Source organism: Astatotilapia calliptera, chromosome 3, assembly GCF_900246225.1.
Source record: "Astatotilapia calliptera chromosome 3, fAstCal1.2, whole genome shotgun sequence".
Classification (NCBI taxonomy): domain Eukaryota; kingdom Metazoa; phylum Chordata; class Actinopteri; order Cichliformes; family Cichlidae; genus Astatotilapia; species Astatotilapia calliptera.
This window is the reverse complement of record NC_039304.1, coordinates 25,188,843-25,205,225: the sequence shown is the minus strand read 5'-3', so window position 1 is coordinate 25,205,225 and position 16,383 is coordinate 25,188,843. Positions and strand designations below refer to the sequence as shown.

Sequence of the window (16,383 nt, the reverse complement as noted above, 5' to 3'; positions counted from 1 at the left end):
CAACAAAATAGTGACTCGTGTACCTGGTGAACCAGGCTGCCCAGGCTCGCCATCCCGACCTCTTTCTCCTTTGGCCCCTTTCTCTGTCATTGTCTGACCAGGTTCACCCTTAGTTCCTTCATGATGACAAAATGCACAGATAAAAGGTTGGACGCTTTCAGTGAGCAGACGGCAGGAAAATTGGACATGAAATGGATGTCAAATAGCCTGTGGGAAACATCTATGTCCATTCTATTTTGCTATGTTTTCTTTAAGGTAACTTAAGTAAAATCATTTTCAAAGTTCAGTATCAAGACCTCTGCAGGAGATTTTAGGCAAGTTGTGGAAAGAAAACTTTTTGATGCAATGAACAGTACATTCCAACTCAGGCTATAGCTTGACGATATACTAAGCTTTAAAATTTTATAGCTAGAACCTCAGAGATAAATAATGTGAAAATATAAATTAGATCAACATATAATTTACTTTGCTGTATTATGAGACACAGCACTGGTCTAATTTGGTAAGGTACAGTGGGGGAGATAAGTATTTGATCCTCCTAGAAGTCAAACAGAATTCTGGCTCCTATGGTTGGGTGTGTGCCCATGTGCACACGGATTACAGTCAATAAATAAGATACAGCTGATCTGAGTTTTGTGTATAAAGCACACCTGTCCACAGAATCTAAATTTTCCATTCTGACCTTTCCATCACCATGAGCAAAACGAAACGACCATTAAAGGACGAATGGGCTAAAGTGTTATATTAATTGTTGGTGATTATTAGGAAATGGAGGAAATCAACCTCAGCCTGGAGCTCAATACAAGGGGTAAGGATGATTATAAGAACGGTGATTGATTACAGGACAGGAGGAGCTTGTTAATGATCTGAAGGCAGTTGGGGCCACAGTCACCAAACACCACTGGTAACCAGTGTTGGGCAAGTTACTTTGAAAAAGTAATTAATTATAGTTACTAGTTACTTCTTCAAAAAAAGTAACTGAGTTAGTAACTGAGTTACAATATTCTAAAAGTAATTAATTACTTGAAAAGTAACTATTGCGTTACGTTTAACCCTCTGGGGTCCAGGGTATAACTGGCCATTTTAACTACTTTTGATTTTCCCCACATTTTACCTTTAAAAACTATTTTAAAGGTAAAAACTACTATATGATAACTTATGGCAAAGGGGTGGGATTAAATAAGTGTTTACTTCTTCCCACTCCCTTTCAACGTGTAAATGAATCAGAATGGTAGCAATATTGAAATGTACTGACTTTTGTATAGTATTTTTTCTCTCTTATTTTCTTTTCTAAATGTACCTGTATATTGTTTACATGGTTGAAATGAATTAACAATCAATCAATTTACTTTGCCTTGTTTGGTATCATCCTTTTCAGCACAACCTCACGTGTCTGAATTTACAGTTATGTTTTCATTTTGACATACTGTATTAACACAATTGATCTAAAATCAGACAAAAAACATAAAATCAGTGTAGAAAAAGTTATTTTTTACTGTAACAACCACAAACATGTTTAATGAATCATATTTAATAACTTTTAAAATGCAAATATAAATTGTCAGTTTTAAAATCCTATGCACAAGTTTTGCAAACAACAAAGTTATTTGCATCCATTTACCTTTTACCTTGATTTAAAAAACATGTCAAACTATTTACAGAACAATCAGCTGTTCTGCATTCAATAAGGATGCCACACCAAATATTTGTGCCATCCAAAAAATTTTTCTGTCCAGCTATAAAGGAGGAACATCACAGCCTGATACCTGCAGGTCGACAGCAGCAGGTGTATCACTCCACACATTTGGACTGTTTGTGACCACTGTTGGGAGGCAGCCGCCTCATTGTGTATCTGGCTTTAAGGTCTCTACGTCCATCCCATGGGGAATGGGAGCAGTAACAAAGGTGTTGCGTTTATATTTTTGTTGAGTGTAAGATGCGGTAAGCTGAACACAGTTTCAACCGTTTGTTTGTTGAAACATAGTAACGGACCGCATTTTCTTGTTAGTAACCGTAACGGCGTTGTAACGATACGAATAGTAATTAGTTAGATTACTCGTTGCTGAAAAAAGTAGCGCTGTTAGTAACGCCGTTACTTGTAACGCCGTTATTCCCATCACTGCCTGTAACACACTGTGCTGTAATGGGTTGAAATTCTTGAGCAGGGAGACCCACAGGGGCCTATAATAATAGCTCCCCGGATATGCTACAGCACAACACATCAGGTAATTTTGTTTATTTTATTATGTATGACTAACTTGTATTTCATCACAATAGCTCTCATTGAATATCTATCTATATATATAAGGATAAACGTAAAATGATTTTTTTACCTGGTGCACCAACAGGTCCCGGTCTTCCTGAGACACCCTGGATACCTCTCTCTCCACGAGGTCCTGGATTTCCAAAGCCAGGAAGACCTGGGGGGCCCCTGTCTCCTGGATTACCAGGGAAACCTGGCTCACCGGGGAGGCCTCGTTCTCCTTTCACCAACAATGAGCCCTGTCACAGTTGCAAATACATTAGTTGGGGTTAGAGGGGTTTGGGTTAATTCAGATAAATAATGAACAGACTGAGTGGAAGTCACTCACAGGAGCTCCTTTAGGCCCTGGAGGCCCAGGGGCTCCGTCACGACCAGGTGCCCCGTCCAGACCTGGCAGACCAGGTGGTCCAGGGAAACCAGTGTCACCCTTCTCTCCACTCAAACCATTAACTCTGATGGGATCACCTGGATCTCCCTTCTCTCCATTTAGGCCGGGAGGACCTTGAGCACCAGGAGGACCCTGGAAAGGAAACAAGCAAGATGTCTTGATGCTCAATCATCCAGGTAAGGAAATCCCCCAAAATTGATTCAGTTTACCCAGACGTAGCCTTTGCAGTCGGAAAAACGTAAAACTCTACATCCAGGTGAACAGAATCAATTTTTTGGGAAAGAAGCAAGAGCCAGGGACAGGGAAGTCAAACAGAGAAATTAAATCAAAGAATACCAAAGAAATAATGGCGTTTATTATGAAATCTTATTTTTCTGATGAAAAAAAATCGTGAGCAACACATTAATTATATCAGTTCCACAATGATAATCACCACTTTTGGAAAGGAAAAGTAAGAATACTCACGCTGGGGCCGACAGAGCCAGGTGTTCCTGGAAAACCTCTGTCTCCCTTGAAACCTTGGGTGCCAGGAGGTCCTGATGAAGAAAACAAGAGGGACCATAAAAACATCTGTCCTGAGGTCTACTAAACTTCAGTGTCTTTATTGTCACATTTAATGTCATTACTGAAGGACCACCAAGCAATTTTAATCTGCTACTGTGGATTCAGGAAAGTTTGTTAATATCACCTGACGGAAACAAAACTTTGGGGGAGGGGTCTTACCAGGAAATCCAGGAGGTCCTGGAGGTCCTTGAGGTCCAGGGATGGGATTGACGCTTCCTATGCAGTTCACACAGGTGTCACCTTTCTCACCTAAAAACACGATCAGATCATTAATGTCACTTTTTTCTGCAAAAGGCTGCAGGGGGAGACCGTCTTATGCACTTTTTTGGGAGATTGGGTGATATTTCAGCAATCTGACAGGAGTTATTTATTTTGATTCTATCTTAGACATTTCCCCACCTTTCTGTCCTATCTCTCCAGGGAAACCTCTTCCTCCTTGTGCACCAGGAACCCCAGGAAGTCCTGGTATGCAGTCTTGACCTGAGGAAGTGCCTGGAAGTCCACGGGGCCCTGGCGGACCAGGGGATCCAGGAGACCCTGCACGACCTGGGGGGCCTGGCAGAAAGTTTCCTGGAGGGCCAATCTCTCCCTTCTGACCTCGCTCTCCTGGGAAACCTTGAGGTCCAGGAAAACCCCCACTACCGGTTCCTGTGAATCCCGGTTCTCCTGGAGGGCCTGTCAAACCTGGAGAAAGGAGGTTGACGTTTCAGTGTTATTTGGTTTGTTTTTTTGCGAAAGATAATCAAAAAGTAAATCTCAAAAAATGGTCTTATTCAGCCAAAAGCAAAGAAGGGCCATTAACTAATTTACATAATTAATAATTGTATCCCTTTATTTCCTTTTCAGTAACCCTAAATTATTCAATTTATCCCAACCTTTCCCCTAAATGTATTATTGTATTTTTAATCTGTTATTCTAGACCTACACCAGTGCATTTAGGTTGCACCATCTCATCTATCATGTCTGTTTTGGAACTTAAATTTGGTACCCGGTATAAACTAGCTTTAAAAGTAATGCAAACAATAAGTATGCTTGTTATGTGCCTGTGTGTTTTCAGCTCACCTTGTACTCCTCTGTCTCCTTTGAGTCCAGGTGTTCCAGGTAAGCCAGGTTCACCTTTAGGCCCCACCTGATTCCCTATTGGCCCGCCAATCACCTGATGGGATGTTAAAAAGAATTAAGTAAATTCACAAGACTCACATGGACTAAACTATACAAAACTTTGCAAATATCCTTAAATCTTTTTTTGTAATATAATTTTTAAAATAAAAATATTTTAAAAACTACAAGAGAATAAATATAAAATACGACAACAGACTATTGGACCTAAATCAAAGACTATGATAAATATCACCTCCTTATGGAAACTTTCCTCTTTTTTAAAACACTTCCTTATTTTAAGCTGTGTTTTTAAAAATGTAAAAAAAAGTCTCATAATTACAGTTTTCTCACGGTTAGCAGGACTAGTGGACTTTGTACACTGAATAGTCATCCTTAATGGTTCATTTTCCATTGGGAGTGGGTAATTCGTATCACACACACACAGTTTAAATGTTTTCCGTATTGCACAGTTGAAAATAGAGTTTCTTTTTGCCGGTAATTAAAAAAAAACAGTGGCTGAAAGCACTGTAAACAACAGTAGACTGGTGCATAACAAGCAAGCAAATAATGCAGAAAATAGAGATTTGAGACCGTTTTGACCGATCGGCCCGATTTTGGCCTTCATCGTGCGTCGTGCATCGTGTAGTATACGTGGGGTAACGAGAAGCGATTAACACCTCACGACGAGCTCCCGATCATCAATCGCTTGGTCGTGAGGATTTCAAACAGCGACCGTCGTGAGGGTGTCACCGCAGTTTGTCACACTGCGCACGCGCAAACACAAATGTCAGCGAAAAAGACGGCGCAGCACGGCTGTGCAGCGTGTGATCTGGACACAAGCGATGGAAGCACAACTTGTAGAACTTTGGAAAGCTCATCCGAGCCTTTTCCATGTGGCCTCACAAAATTATCACGACCACAACAACCGTGAAAATAGTTGGAACTACACTGCTGCTCAATCACAGCTGCCTGATCATGTTTTTCATTAGCAATTTAGCAAAGTTGATGGTGGTGGTGTGTGTGTGTGAGTGAAAGACAGAGAGGGAGAGCGAGTGACAGAATTTCTGTTATAACCTTCATTTTATGGACGCACAGTGTGAGCACTCAGGTCGCATCAGAGCATCGGGCCGTATAGTGTGAGACTCTGCATCGTGACCTATGAACTTCTAACCCCTGCGAGTCAATCGTGCAGTTTGAGCAGGAGCTGAATCGCGCGACTGACAAAATCGCACAGTGTGAGCGCGGCATAAGAGGGAATTCATGACGATGTTTATCAAATGTGAAGCTTATTTTTGATCTTCTTTGCTGCTGGCTCAGTTAATTTGGAGAGTGACAAAACCTGCAGCATCAGAATCTGTGAGATGTCGGCTTTCAGCTCCGACGGCGTGTCATTGGGTGAGAAAGCCAACATCTCACTGATTCTGATGCGTCGGGTCCGCGCTTTGTGTTTACGTCTTTGTGGAATCCGTTTACCTGCTCTCATTTACTGTTTTAGCTGTTTGGTGGTTGTTGAAATGAAAGCTTTAACCTGAGATTCTTAAGTTTCTGGCAAAATACATTTATATTTAAAAATCAATTCAGGATCAACCTAAAATCGATTTTAATTGGAAAATCAATAATTAAAACCCAGCCTTACTGTATAGTAACCATCAAGTATAGGTTGCCATGGAAATATTAAGCTGTCTGCATGTAATTCACTGTGAGTTTTTTTTCTCCCACACGCTGCGAATGCATCACTAACCCCGGAGATTCAGACTCGTCAGACCATTGCCCAAAAGGTGGCAGTGCTACGAATTTATTCCACCAGCTGAAAAGTCATCACTGCAAAATTAAGACCATCTTAAACTCCACATGCAAATGTCTCCTAACACACCAAAGAAAACTTCAAATAAACCAGCTGTGATACGAGCTACCAGCTATCAGCAAGAGGAACAGAGAAAAACAGCACGATTCCATGTTATTGTTTATCGAACATGAAACAACTGTTTCGGTCCTCTTTTGAATTTTGGTCGTGGTTTGGTTACATCAAGCTGAGTGACCTCATGGATTCTTGTTTGTGTTTAGGCACATTTTGTGAAATTATATAACTGTTCTTTTAATTGTTTTGTCGTTTTCATTGTGTTTAGTGGTTGTAGAGATGGTTTATATGAACTTCAGGTGAAATTCAGAGGTCTCATCCCTTTTGCCCCCAATACTGGGAGCGTTGGGGCTCAAGACATATCATGTATAGTGATACAGCCAAAAAATATTGTGATATTAGATTTTTCCTCATATCGTCCATCCTATTTTCCATTCCACTCCTGTGTCCTGTGATCATGCGTTTGGGTCCTTATCTTGCCTGCCACGCAGCCGACTCTGACAGCTATGCTTTTACTGCACTGACAGTGTGCTTGGGCTCACTAACAATGAATCAGTGGATCAAAGTCTGGTGGCACTTTTCAAAATCAACTACAAATAAGTGAATAAGCCTCAAATGTCCAAGGAAAAATGGTTAATTTCTTTATATTTTTAAAGCAAACTACAAAGAAATGAAGGATGGCTTGGGATATTTGCACAGCATTGTATTTATAAGTAGACAATGAAATGGTGCTAAGAGTTCAAGTGTAAGACAAATATTCCACAAATAATGAAATATAAATTCTCATTCACCTGCCCTGGTGGACCCGGGAATCCACGATCACCTTTTTGTCCCTGAAATGAGAAAGAGTGATATTTACACAGTTCATGGCATTACTGTTTGACTCGTAGAATTCAAAATACTCAGAAGAAACTTACTGTCTCACCATCCCTCCCTGGAAGACCCGGCTGGCCTGTCTCTCCAGGGGGCCCCTGAATGTGACAAAAAGCAATACAAGAATGTTAGGAAAAGGTTATAAGACATTTTAGAAAAGGATTATAAATTGTGCAGTTTGTTGGCAGAACTCACTGGGTATCCTGGAGAACCAGGATCACCATCTTTGCCTGGTTTTCCCTGCAAAAGGGGGGAAAAAACATGGTGATCAGGCTTTGCACCAACGGGGACATCTCCAGAGTTGAATACTGAAGCATTACAAAATTGGCAAAAACTGCACATCCTCCAGTGGCCACTAGGGGCTGACTCCCAAAGGGAGTCAAAAATTCTAAGATTGGCTCCCTTCTTAAAATGTCCAGTTTTACAATAATAAAAATTACATTCATACCTCTGTTAAGTATAAATATTTAACTCATTCACTTGAGTTAGGCCTGTGGTCAGGTTGACATCCCAACACATGCAACTGGAGTCAATAGGTGTCTGCAAGGTCTTGTTCATCATTTTAAAACGTTACACTGGACTTCATGACTGTGTGCACAGTAGAATAATGTGTATGCGTATTCACATCTATGAAGAGCTGTTTGAAGGTTTACCCGGAGTTTTGGGCTTATTGATAAGGTTTCAGTATGTCTTTAAAAGGCTTGGAGAACATATTCTACGAATACATACTGAACATACAATCTGGTAACAGTCAAATGAACCCTGCGTCATAGATCCCCTTTGGTCTCTTCTTACTGCTTCAACCCAGGAATTCAAGCTCTGCTGTGTCTTAGCAGTCTTGAAGGAATGACATGTACAAACTGAAATAATGGCAAATATGTTTGAGAGTTCCCTCTTTGCAGAAAGTTTCACACAAAAAAGCTGAGAGAAACCCTGTAAAATAGTCAGATTGTTTGAGAAAGTTGGGCAACACCTTTCCTCTTTGCCTAAACCAAATGTCAGAGATGAGGTTCCAGACACTCTTGCACTTGTACACATGTTGAGGGCTTTAGAATTGAGTTTACCTTTGAGCAACAGACATATTTTAGCAACACAGGGGCGATTACGTAAGTTTAGTGAAAGGATTTGCTTGAAATTCCAGAGCTGTACTTACTCGTTTTCCCAGCTCTCCTGGTTCTCCCTTTTCTCCTTTCTGCCCACCATAGGGACCCTACAGTGAGATAAAGAGACATATAAACACCACAGTCACCATCAAGAGCACTAGATACTCCACTTCTTCCAACTTGCAACTTAAATGTTTTGTCTGTTTTCTGGAGGGACTTTTAATGTGTGGAGGTAAATTTGGTTCAGGGGACCAGAGATACTTACAGGAGGTCCCGGTAAACCCGGATCACCTTTAGGGCCAGGAGGTCCTTGGTCACCCTGCAGAATAAAGAGAAAAAATCAGAATCAGTGCAGAACGAGTTTAGAGTTTGAACCAAATCTATTTGGCAAGTCAATTAGTCTACGTTCACACTGCAGGTCTTAATGCTCAATTCAGATTTTTTGATCAAATCCGATTTTTTTGTCTGCTTGTTCACACTTCAACTAAAATGTGACAGCAAACGTGCTCCTGTGTGAACACTCAAAGTGACCCGCATGCGCAAAAGCAGACGTCACACACAACGCGCTCTTTTTAGACCCAGACCAAACAGTACTGTTTGACTGATGGCCCTTAATATAAATACTTGTTTCGGACTTTACGTTTCCCAATTTTGCTTTAAGTTATAAAGTTATTTTCTTATTTACATTTGGCCTAATAATGATCCTTATTGCTGTTTTAGAGGAGCGGTGCTTCAAAGGATAGTTGCAGATTTCTGTCAGAATCTGCAGATTATACAGTACAAATAAAATGTTCACGTTTCTCCAACGTTGTCTTCCCAACAGTTTCACTAACATCTACACTGGATGGCCAGGAAGTGTTCACGATGTCTTATCGGGCGCTTCTCCAGAGCTGATAATTGCCGTCTGTCTTGTGTCAGTGACGTAAAAGACGGATTTAATGCGACATGACCGTTCAAACAGCAGTCGCTTTCTAAAACATCGGATATGTATCGGATTCAGTACCACATACGAATGTGACCCAGATCGGATTTGAAAATATCGGATTTGTGCCGTTCACACTGTCATACCATGATATGTGTCGAATAGGGTCAAAAAAGTCGGATTTGATGCGCTTTCGCCTGCTGTGTGAACGTAGCCTTAGTCCCTCTCCTCTTTAGTCTGGAGGCTGTGCTTCAGTCCAATTTAAATGAGCTTTGACTTAAAGAAGATGTCAGTGTTTGTGGATAATGTTAAATATGGTTGCTTCTTTTTCTTTTTTACACAGTAGACCTTCAACCTGCATTTGCAGCTGGCAAATTGAAATGTGTTCACAGATAGTGATTTCTGCGAGTGTTTCTGTGTTTTTCAGCCTTGACTTTTGCACACAGAGATTTCTCCAGATTCTCTGAATCATTTTAATATTATGTACGGTAGATAATGAGATATTCAAAGCTTTATTCTGAAATAAGCCCACCAGATGTAGTTGCAGATGTATTTTTTTGCATATAAACCCGCCCATCTGTCTGTCTAAGAGGCTCTTTTTATACCACATCGTTTTACTGACCTCTTGTCAATCAGTGAGTCCAGTTAGTAGCAAAATGTTACTCTGTAAGCTGTTGCTTTTTAATGCCACTTACTTTTCCAGCCTTTTGTTTCCCCTTCCCATAGTTTTTGCAATGTGTTGCTGCCATCAAATTCAAAATGAACTAATAATTTGTGTCATAATAATGTCTCAGTTTAAACATCTGGTACGTTGTTTACGCAATTTATTTACATTTTACACAATGTCCGCCTGGTGTTTTTTATTTCTTTACTGAATGAGATGACTAAATATGATTGGCAGGCATAGATACTCTCTGCTGCCATCATGTGGCTGTGATTTATTACTCTGGCGTAAACTGGTTTTTATATATGTTCACACACATTTAATACATTTTTATGAGCAATGATTAGGTACTGCCAAGATGAGGCATTTTGATACAATGTAAAATACATGCATTATGGAAAATATGAATGACCTTTTTCATATATATGGAAAATCTGTTAATAAAGCGAGTGACTGCCACCTGTCAGCAAGAGATACTGAGTTTTAAACTTGGTTTAAACAGCCTACGTTGTAAAATCTCTCTATTTAAAATCTAATTTTAGTCTCGTCAGTCCTCATTTCTGTGGCGAATGGAATACTTCACCACTTTCATGCCTTTAAAATAGTTATACCTTGTCTCCTCTCTGAATTTCAGTCTCAGCCGGCTTTGTCTGCTCCCCAACCTGTCCTGGAGGACCAGGAGGTCCTTGCAAACCTGGGGCACCCTATGGTCACGGCAGGGAAAGAGTGGCAGGTTTAGTAATTCAGTAAAAGCTCTGAGAAGACAAGCTTGAGGCAGAGACTGAACATAACTCTAGTAAAAAAAGTGACGATTATGGTACCTTTTCTCCTTTGGGTCCTTGGAAATTCAAACCCATATTCCCCTGTTGAGAAAAAACAGAGGGAGGCTGTCACTTCAGGCTCAGTGGAGTATATTTCATGACCAAGAATAGTTCAAAATGTATTATCATTTTGTCTTTATTTACTAAAGATCAGTTACAAAGTGTCTGATCTCACCTTAGGCCCGGGTGGACCAGGAGCACCTGGACGACCCTGAGAAACAAACCGAGAAACAGTTGGCCTTCAATCTGATGCTATTTGTGCAACTTTGATGAAAAAAGGTTTACGCTGTAGCAGCTTCTCTTTACCTCAAGGCCTCTGGGTCCTGGGGGACCTACCGGACCTTGTATACCTGGAGGTCCAGGTCGGCCCTGTGACATAAAAGGAAAAAGATGTACAGACAATTGGTAAAACATACAGTTTAAAAAACCTAAACATTTTCATCCTTTTGCTTCTGTTTGAGTCTGTGAGCATTTCTGTGAGTGTGTGAGAAATTACAGTCCTAGCTCTAAAAATGCTTCCATTAGCACAAACAAATAATGTCAATAATTATAAATACAGCAGACACCTTGATATGGGATGGCTTTATGTTTATAATATCAGTATTGGTCATATTTCAGCTCATAAATGATCAAAATTAAACAGATTTTCATTTGTCGCATTATTAAACAGACCGGTTTGACACCTAAAGCTCAAGTTGTGTTCATTCATTCATTTTGTTTTGTTTTTTATACACACATCATTCTGACTTACATATTTGAAAAGTTTTGAATCTGCACGTGAATTTAATTAAATGTGTAAATTAGCTTTGGCAGCACAGTGTTTCTAAAAGGAGAATATTTCACTCACAGGACCTCCTGGCAAACCGGGTAAACCCACTGCTCCTTTCTCTCCGAAACGATTGGCGGAGATAACATCACCTGGGTCTCCCTGCAAAGAAAAGAGAAAGAGATGCTCAGATATACATTTGTCTTCATAAAGGGAAAGAACCTGAGGGGAAAGAAGGAAATGTTGCTTCTGAATATCAAACAATGTCAAAGAGCACCATCTAGTGGACAAATACAGCAAAAACTCAACTTGACATCAGTAAAAAAAAAAAAGTTAAAAGAAAAATGATAGAAATTGATTTTTATAGAAACCTAAAGGAGAGGCAGTAGTAGAGCTTTCACATCTGTGTGTTTCACAGCAAACACTGACAAATAAATTAGCGAAACTCTTATTTGTTTGTTGTTGTGTTGTGTTTTTTGTTTACATGAATAAATAAAAAATAGTGATTTTTTAAAAATTATTTTCCATGGTTTCATTTTCAAAACAGAACTTTTTAAAAAAAATGTGTAATGTTTATTTATTTGTAATTGGCTTCCTGGTCCTTTCCTTAGAAGCCCCGTCTTTGGCCTTTTAAACCTGGACGTGGTTTTAAACCTGGACGTGGTTTTAAACCTGGACGTGTATTTTTCTTCATGTATTTTTCTACATTTCCCCAGTTGTGAAGGGAATTTATATTTACTCCATTAAGTAAGAGTTAAATTAAGGTCTACCAGCCATAACAAGTTCAAAGCACAGTCAAGTCAACATTTCAAATTAGAGTCTGAGTTGTGTGGTGCTTGTAAAGCTGTAGATATATCAGCCTACAGTGAGATAGAAATCTGTATATTAGTGCAGAAATTGCTGACATATCATGTTTTTAATTCAGAACAATGAATGACAAGAATAACAAAGAAGTAGATTTAAAAGGATCTAAGATCTAAAATGATTATTTTACCTAAATGCAACAATTATTTTCATTGATTGTCATACAAATTATATTATAAATATGAGACAATAGGAAAGTAAGTGACAATCTGGTCTTCTTTTGTTTCTAGCTGGTGGAGGACATAACTTAAAAAATTGAATTCAAACCTTGAAAATTAAGTTATATTTTTTTAAATCAATTTTTAACATTAAGAGCATTAGTAACAAAGTTACAAAATGTGTGTGTGCTGATTTTTACCTTTTGTCCTGGCAGACCAGGTGGACCCTGTAAATGAGTAAAATAGAAAAGTTTGAAAAAACAAAGCAAAACCAGACAGATCACTGTGATGCTTCATCCTGTAATGACTCACTTGAAGTCCTGGCTGCCCAGGGATTCCTGGACTTCCTGGGAAACCCCTGTCACCCTAAAAAAGGAAAAGGAAAAAAAATTGAAAGACAGATACGCTGAGTGTCAACATTCTTTTTTGGCTTTAAGAAATTTCTCTTCTACAACTTGCTTTATTGTTCATAGACATCTTTATTAGATACCTTTGTCCCATTGCAACCCGGCACTCCTCTTGGACCTGGAGGACCATCCTGCCCAGGTAGACCCTGATACACAGGAATTAAAACAGGAAGTTTAACCATAAATGCTGCATGATTTTAAGTTAGCTAGAATTATCTTAGCTCTTTAAATATCTCACTGGGAGTCCGGGTGTTCCTGGAAATCCTGGTGTTCCTGGAGGTCCCTGATAGAGAGGGGGAAAAAAAGAATGTGTCATTTAAAAGTTGAAATGTGAAAAAAAAGAATCCAGTGTTGAGTTTTTTCAGGACCTAGCTGACTGTTAAGGTACAATAAGGTAAAATGGGGGCACCTGCTGGCCAAAGTAGAGCATTACAACCCCAAATTATTCAGTGCTGAGAAAGCACTAAAAAGTCATCCTGTTTATTTAACCGGGGAAGAAAAAAACAGGTGAAATTTACCTACTTAAAAAAAATGTAACTACCTTTTATGTGTGTGTCTGTGTTTTTAAAAAAGCATAAACATCCATAAACTTCAATAAAAAAAAAATCAATAAAATTATGGAGCCATGTCTTATGTTTCTCAGTGTGGCAACGGCTCAAAATCCCTATGAAGTCTTTAGGAAAAATGGGGGAATTACTTACTCTAATTCCTTTTGGACCACCTGGTCCTTGAGGTCCATCACTTCCCTGAGAGAAAGAACAAACAAACAAACAAGAAAGCATTAATGATGAGCCTGATCATCTTTGACTCCACACTGTGAGCAGCATCAAAGACCAGTAACAGCCAAGTAATGAATCTACAGTAGTATTACTGTAGAAGTAATGGAAAACTTATTCATGTCCTTTACTTAAGTAAATATCCAAACAGGACTACTGTGAAAAACTAAACGTATAAAAGCTAATGTTCTCATGAAAATGTGCTTAAAGTTAACCATCAGAACCAGATTATACGCTAAAATCGATTCAACACTGCTCAGGATTTGTGTAACGCTTTAGAAGTAAAAGCACTCAAATCGAGCCTTTACGGGATTACCGCTGCGTGTGAGCAGCGTCGGCGACTGAAGGTTCTTATCACGTCTGATATTATCCTACCTAGCAACCACCTAACAAAAGCCTAAAACTACCTATTTGTAGTGTTTATGGACCTGCAACACCTGAATGCTTTGTGTTACTTCAAATTTACAGTAACATCATATTCATATTAACCAAGCTGAATTATACACAAGTATATTATAACATTATCATGTTACATGGCAACCACCTGGCAGTGGCAAGCCATTAGTTTAACACTTATGCATGTTAAAAAGCATTATATCACTTTCAACAGCGCAAAGACGTCGAAGTCTGTGGGATTTTCTGTTGTATTTGATGCTTTGACAAACAAAAATGTATCTTATACTTATCCAGGGGGATGTGCAGAAAACCTTTTGACTGCAGGAAACATGCTTAATGCAGGAAAACATCATCTATACATGTAATGACATAACTACCTAAATATTTAGCAATTATTCACATTATTGTCCTAATTATTTAGTCAGTTTGTTGACCGACAGTAGCTTATAAAAAAATCATAAAAGTTACCCAGAGCCTTATGTTGGGGTTCTTGTATATGCACTGCCGCCATCCAAAGTCAGAAAATAACCCACGTCTCAAAAATTGATATATTCAGAGTTTCAATTCAAATCAGTTCCTTTTCTCTTCTCGTCTCCTTGCCCTACAAACCCACCTTCTCTCCTCTGGGCCCAATTGGTCCTTCTGGTCCAGGGAATCCTGGGACGCCTGGCTGTCCTGTCAAACCTGGGAAACCCCTTTCACCCTGCAAGCAATGACACAGTCAAACAATCATTTGTTTCATATTTAAAGACCAGATAAGTTTCAGATTTAATTTCAGTCTGGTCATAATAGAAAGGCAGAGTTATTTATAGCCTGTAGCTAGGGCTGCACGATTAATCGTTAGAAAATCGCGATCTCGATTCATACTTATGTGCGATCTCATTTCCAAATGACAACGATTTAAAAAAAAAAAAAAAGACGACGATTGTACCGCATTTTGATTCGGGACGTACTCTGCATGAAAACAAGCGCTCACTCTTCCTGCTCAACAAATGACAAGGGCGGAGCCTTATACCACGTGATACAGAAGCTGTGCCGTGTGATGCTAAAATTAGCAGGGAAAACACAACGGAGAGCACGTCAGGGATGACTAGAAAGTGACAGGAGAAAATCCGTCCCGGTCAACCACCCAAACATCAATAACGGGAACCTTATACAGCGCTTCCCTATACCCGTCGAACTCCCGCAGGCACAAAGACATTACGGAGGCTATCACTTATCACCTGACCAAAGATATGGCTCCCATCAACACTGTGCAAAACGAGGGATTTAGGAAAATGATCAACACCCTAGACAAACGCTACACAGTGCCATCCCGCAACTATTTTTCTATTGTTGCACTACCTGCTCTATACACGCAGTGTCGAGCAATGGTGGAGACAGAATTTCAAGCAGTACAACATTTTGCAGCAACGACAAAACGTGAGACATTTGTTGTTTTTATGTTTATTTATTGTTTTTATGTTCAGTCTCAACTGTTACGAAGTTGATGTGCAGTTAATAAGTGCAATAAATATTTATACTGGAAAAGAAAATCGTGAGAGAATCGTGATCTCAATTCTAAGCAAAAAAATTGTGATTCTCATTTTATGCAAAATCGTGCAGCCCTACCTGTAGCACATTAAACAACAGATGGTTTAGAGAGATGCATATTTACATTACACGTCTCCAAAAACCACAAAATGCATCAAAATCTGAAAGGTGTGTTTTGTTGTATTAACTAATTATTATGGACCCAGTGATGTAGTGGTCATTAAAATGTGTTTGATTTAGTTAAATGAATGATTATTCATCTAATAAATCATGACACTGCTCTCCCCTCTACATAAGCTTCCTTTATGCGTTAAAAGTATCTGTATTAGAATCTGCAATACAAGCCTGTGTTTACTTGGTTTTGGATCCATACCAAAATCTGCAGTATTGGACTATTATTCATAGAAATGAGAGGAGATTAAAATGTACTGAGAAAGATTGAAGACATATTTCACAACATGAAATCTGCTGTCTTGAGTTCTTGAATGCTTTCTCTTGATTACTGAGGAGTCTTTGCACTTTGAGGTGACAGTCGTTGTAATTTGGCTCTATGTGAATAAAACTGAACTGAGTTGAATTAAACGTGTGAGTGTGTTCTCCAACAGCCGAGGTGTTTCTGCGTAAATGAGGTGAAAACTTTGCCCGTCTTGGTATCTTGTCAAACATCAGCTCCTCCCGTCATCCAGCTCGTACAATCACAGGCAACAAAACACGGTGAAAGCCGGAAATAGAGCCAGGCTGCCTTTTAAAATATGTGTGAGCTTCAACAGCAAAATGTAAGATCCACAGAAACAAAATTCAAAAAAATCACAATTCATATTTCTGCTACTTTACTACATCTCTGTGTGTTATGATTCTGTGACATTATTTATTATTTAAAGACCCGTGTCCGTTATTTTGGCAACAGTGTTTCAGCCTGTGATAAG

The 16,383-nt window shown here is 39.3% G+C and overlaps 1 protein-coding gene across 2 annotated transcripts in view; it reads right to left on the bottom strand.

Moving 5' to 3' along the window:
* The window catches only part of col4a5 (collagen, type IV, alpha 5 (Alport syndrome)), a 62,124-nt gene that overhangs the window by 17,744 nt on the left and 27,997 nt on the right, over positions 1–16,383 (bottom strand). For both annotated transcript variants that reach the window (XM_026162557.1, XM_026162558.1), the window contains exons 3-25: positions 14,538–14,627; positions 13,454–13,498; positions 12,991–13,035; positions 12,836–12,898; positions 12,658–12,711; positions 12,546–12,572; positions 11,405–11,485; positions 10,864–10,926; positions 10,733–10,768; positions 10,558–10,599; positions 10,348–10,440; positions 8,416–8,469; positions 8,201–8,257; positions 7,243–7,287; positions 7,092–7,145; positions 6,966–7,007; positions 4,278–4,371; positions 3,615–3,899; positions 3,375–3,464; positions 3,117–3,187; positions 2,592–2,783; positions 2,334–2,502; positions 24–116 (exon numbers count right to left, since the gene is read on the bottom strand). In XM_026162557.1, the coding sequence (XP_026018342.1) occupies positions 24–116; positions 2,334–2,502; positions 2,592–2,783; positions 3,117–3,187; positions 3,375–3,464; positions 3,615–3,899; positions 4,278–4,371; positions 6,966–7,007; positions 7,092–7,145; positions 7,243–7,287; positions 8,201–8,257; positions 8,416–8,469; positions 10,348–10,440; positions 10,558–10,599; positions 10,733–10,768; positions 10,864–10,926; positions 11,405–11,485; positions 12,546–12,572; positions 12,658–12,711; positions 12,836–12,898; positions 12,991–13,035; positions 13,454–13,498; positions 14,538–14,627 (1,885 nt within the window). The remainder of the gene's footprint in view (positions 1–23; positions 117–2,333; positions 2,503–2,591; positions 2,784–3,116; positions 3,188–3,374; positions 3,465–3,614; positions 3,900–4,277; positions 4,372–6,965; positions 7,008–7,091; positions 7,146–7,242; positions 7,288–8,200; positions 8,258–8,415; positions 8,470–10,347; positions 10,441–10,557; positions 10,600–10,732; positions 10,769–10,863; positions 10,927–11,404; positions 11,486–12,545; positions 12,573–12,657; positions 12,712–12,835; positions 12,899–12,990; positions 13,036–13,453; positions 13,499–14,537; positions 14,628–16,383) is intronic.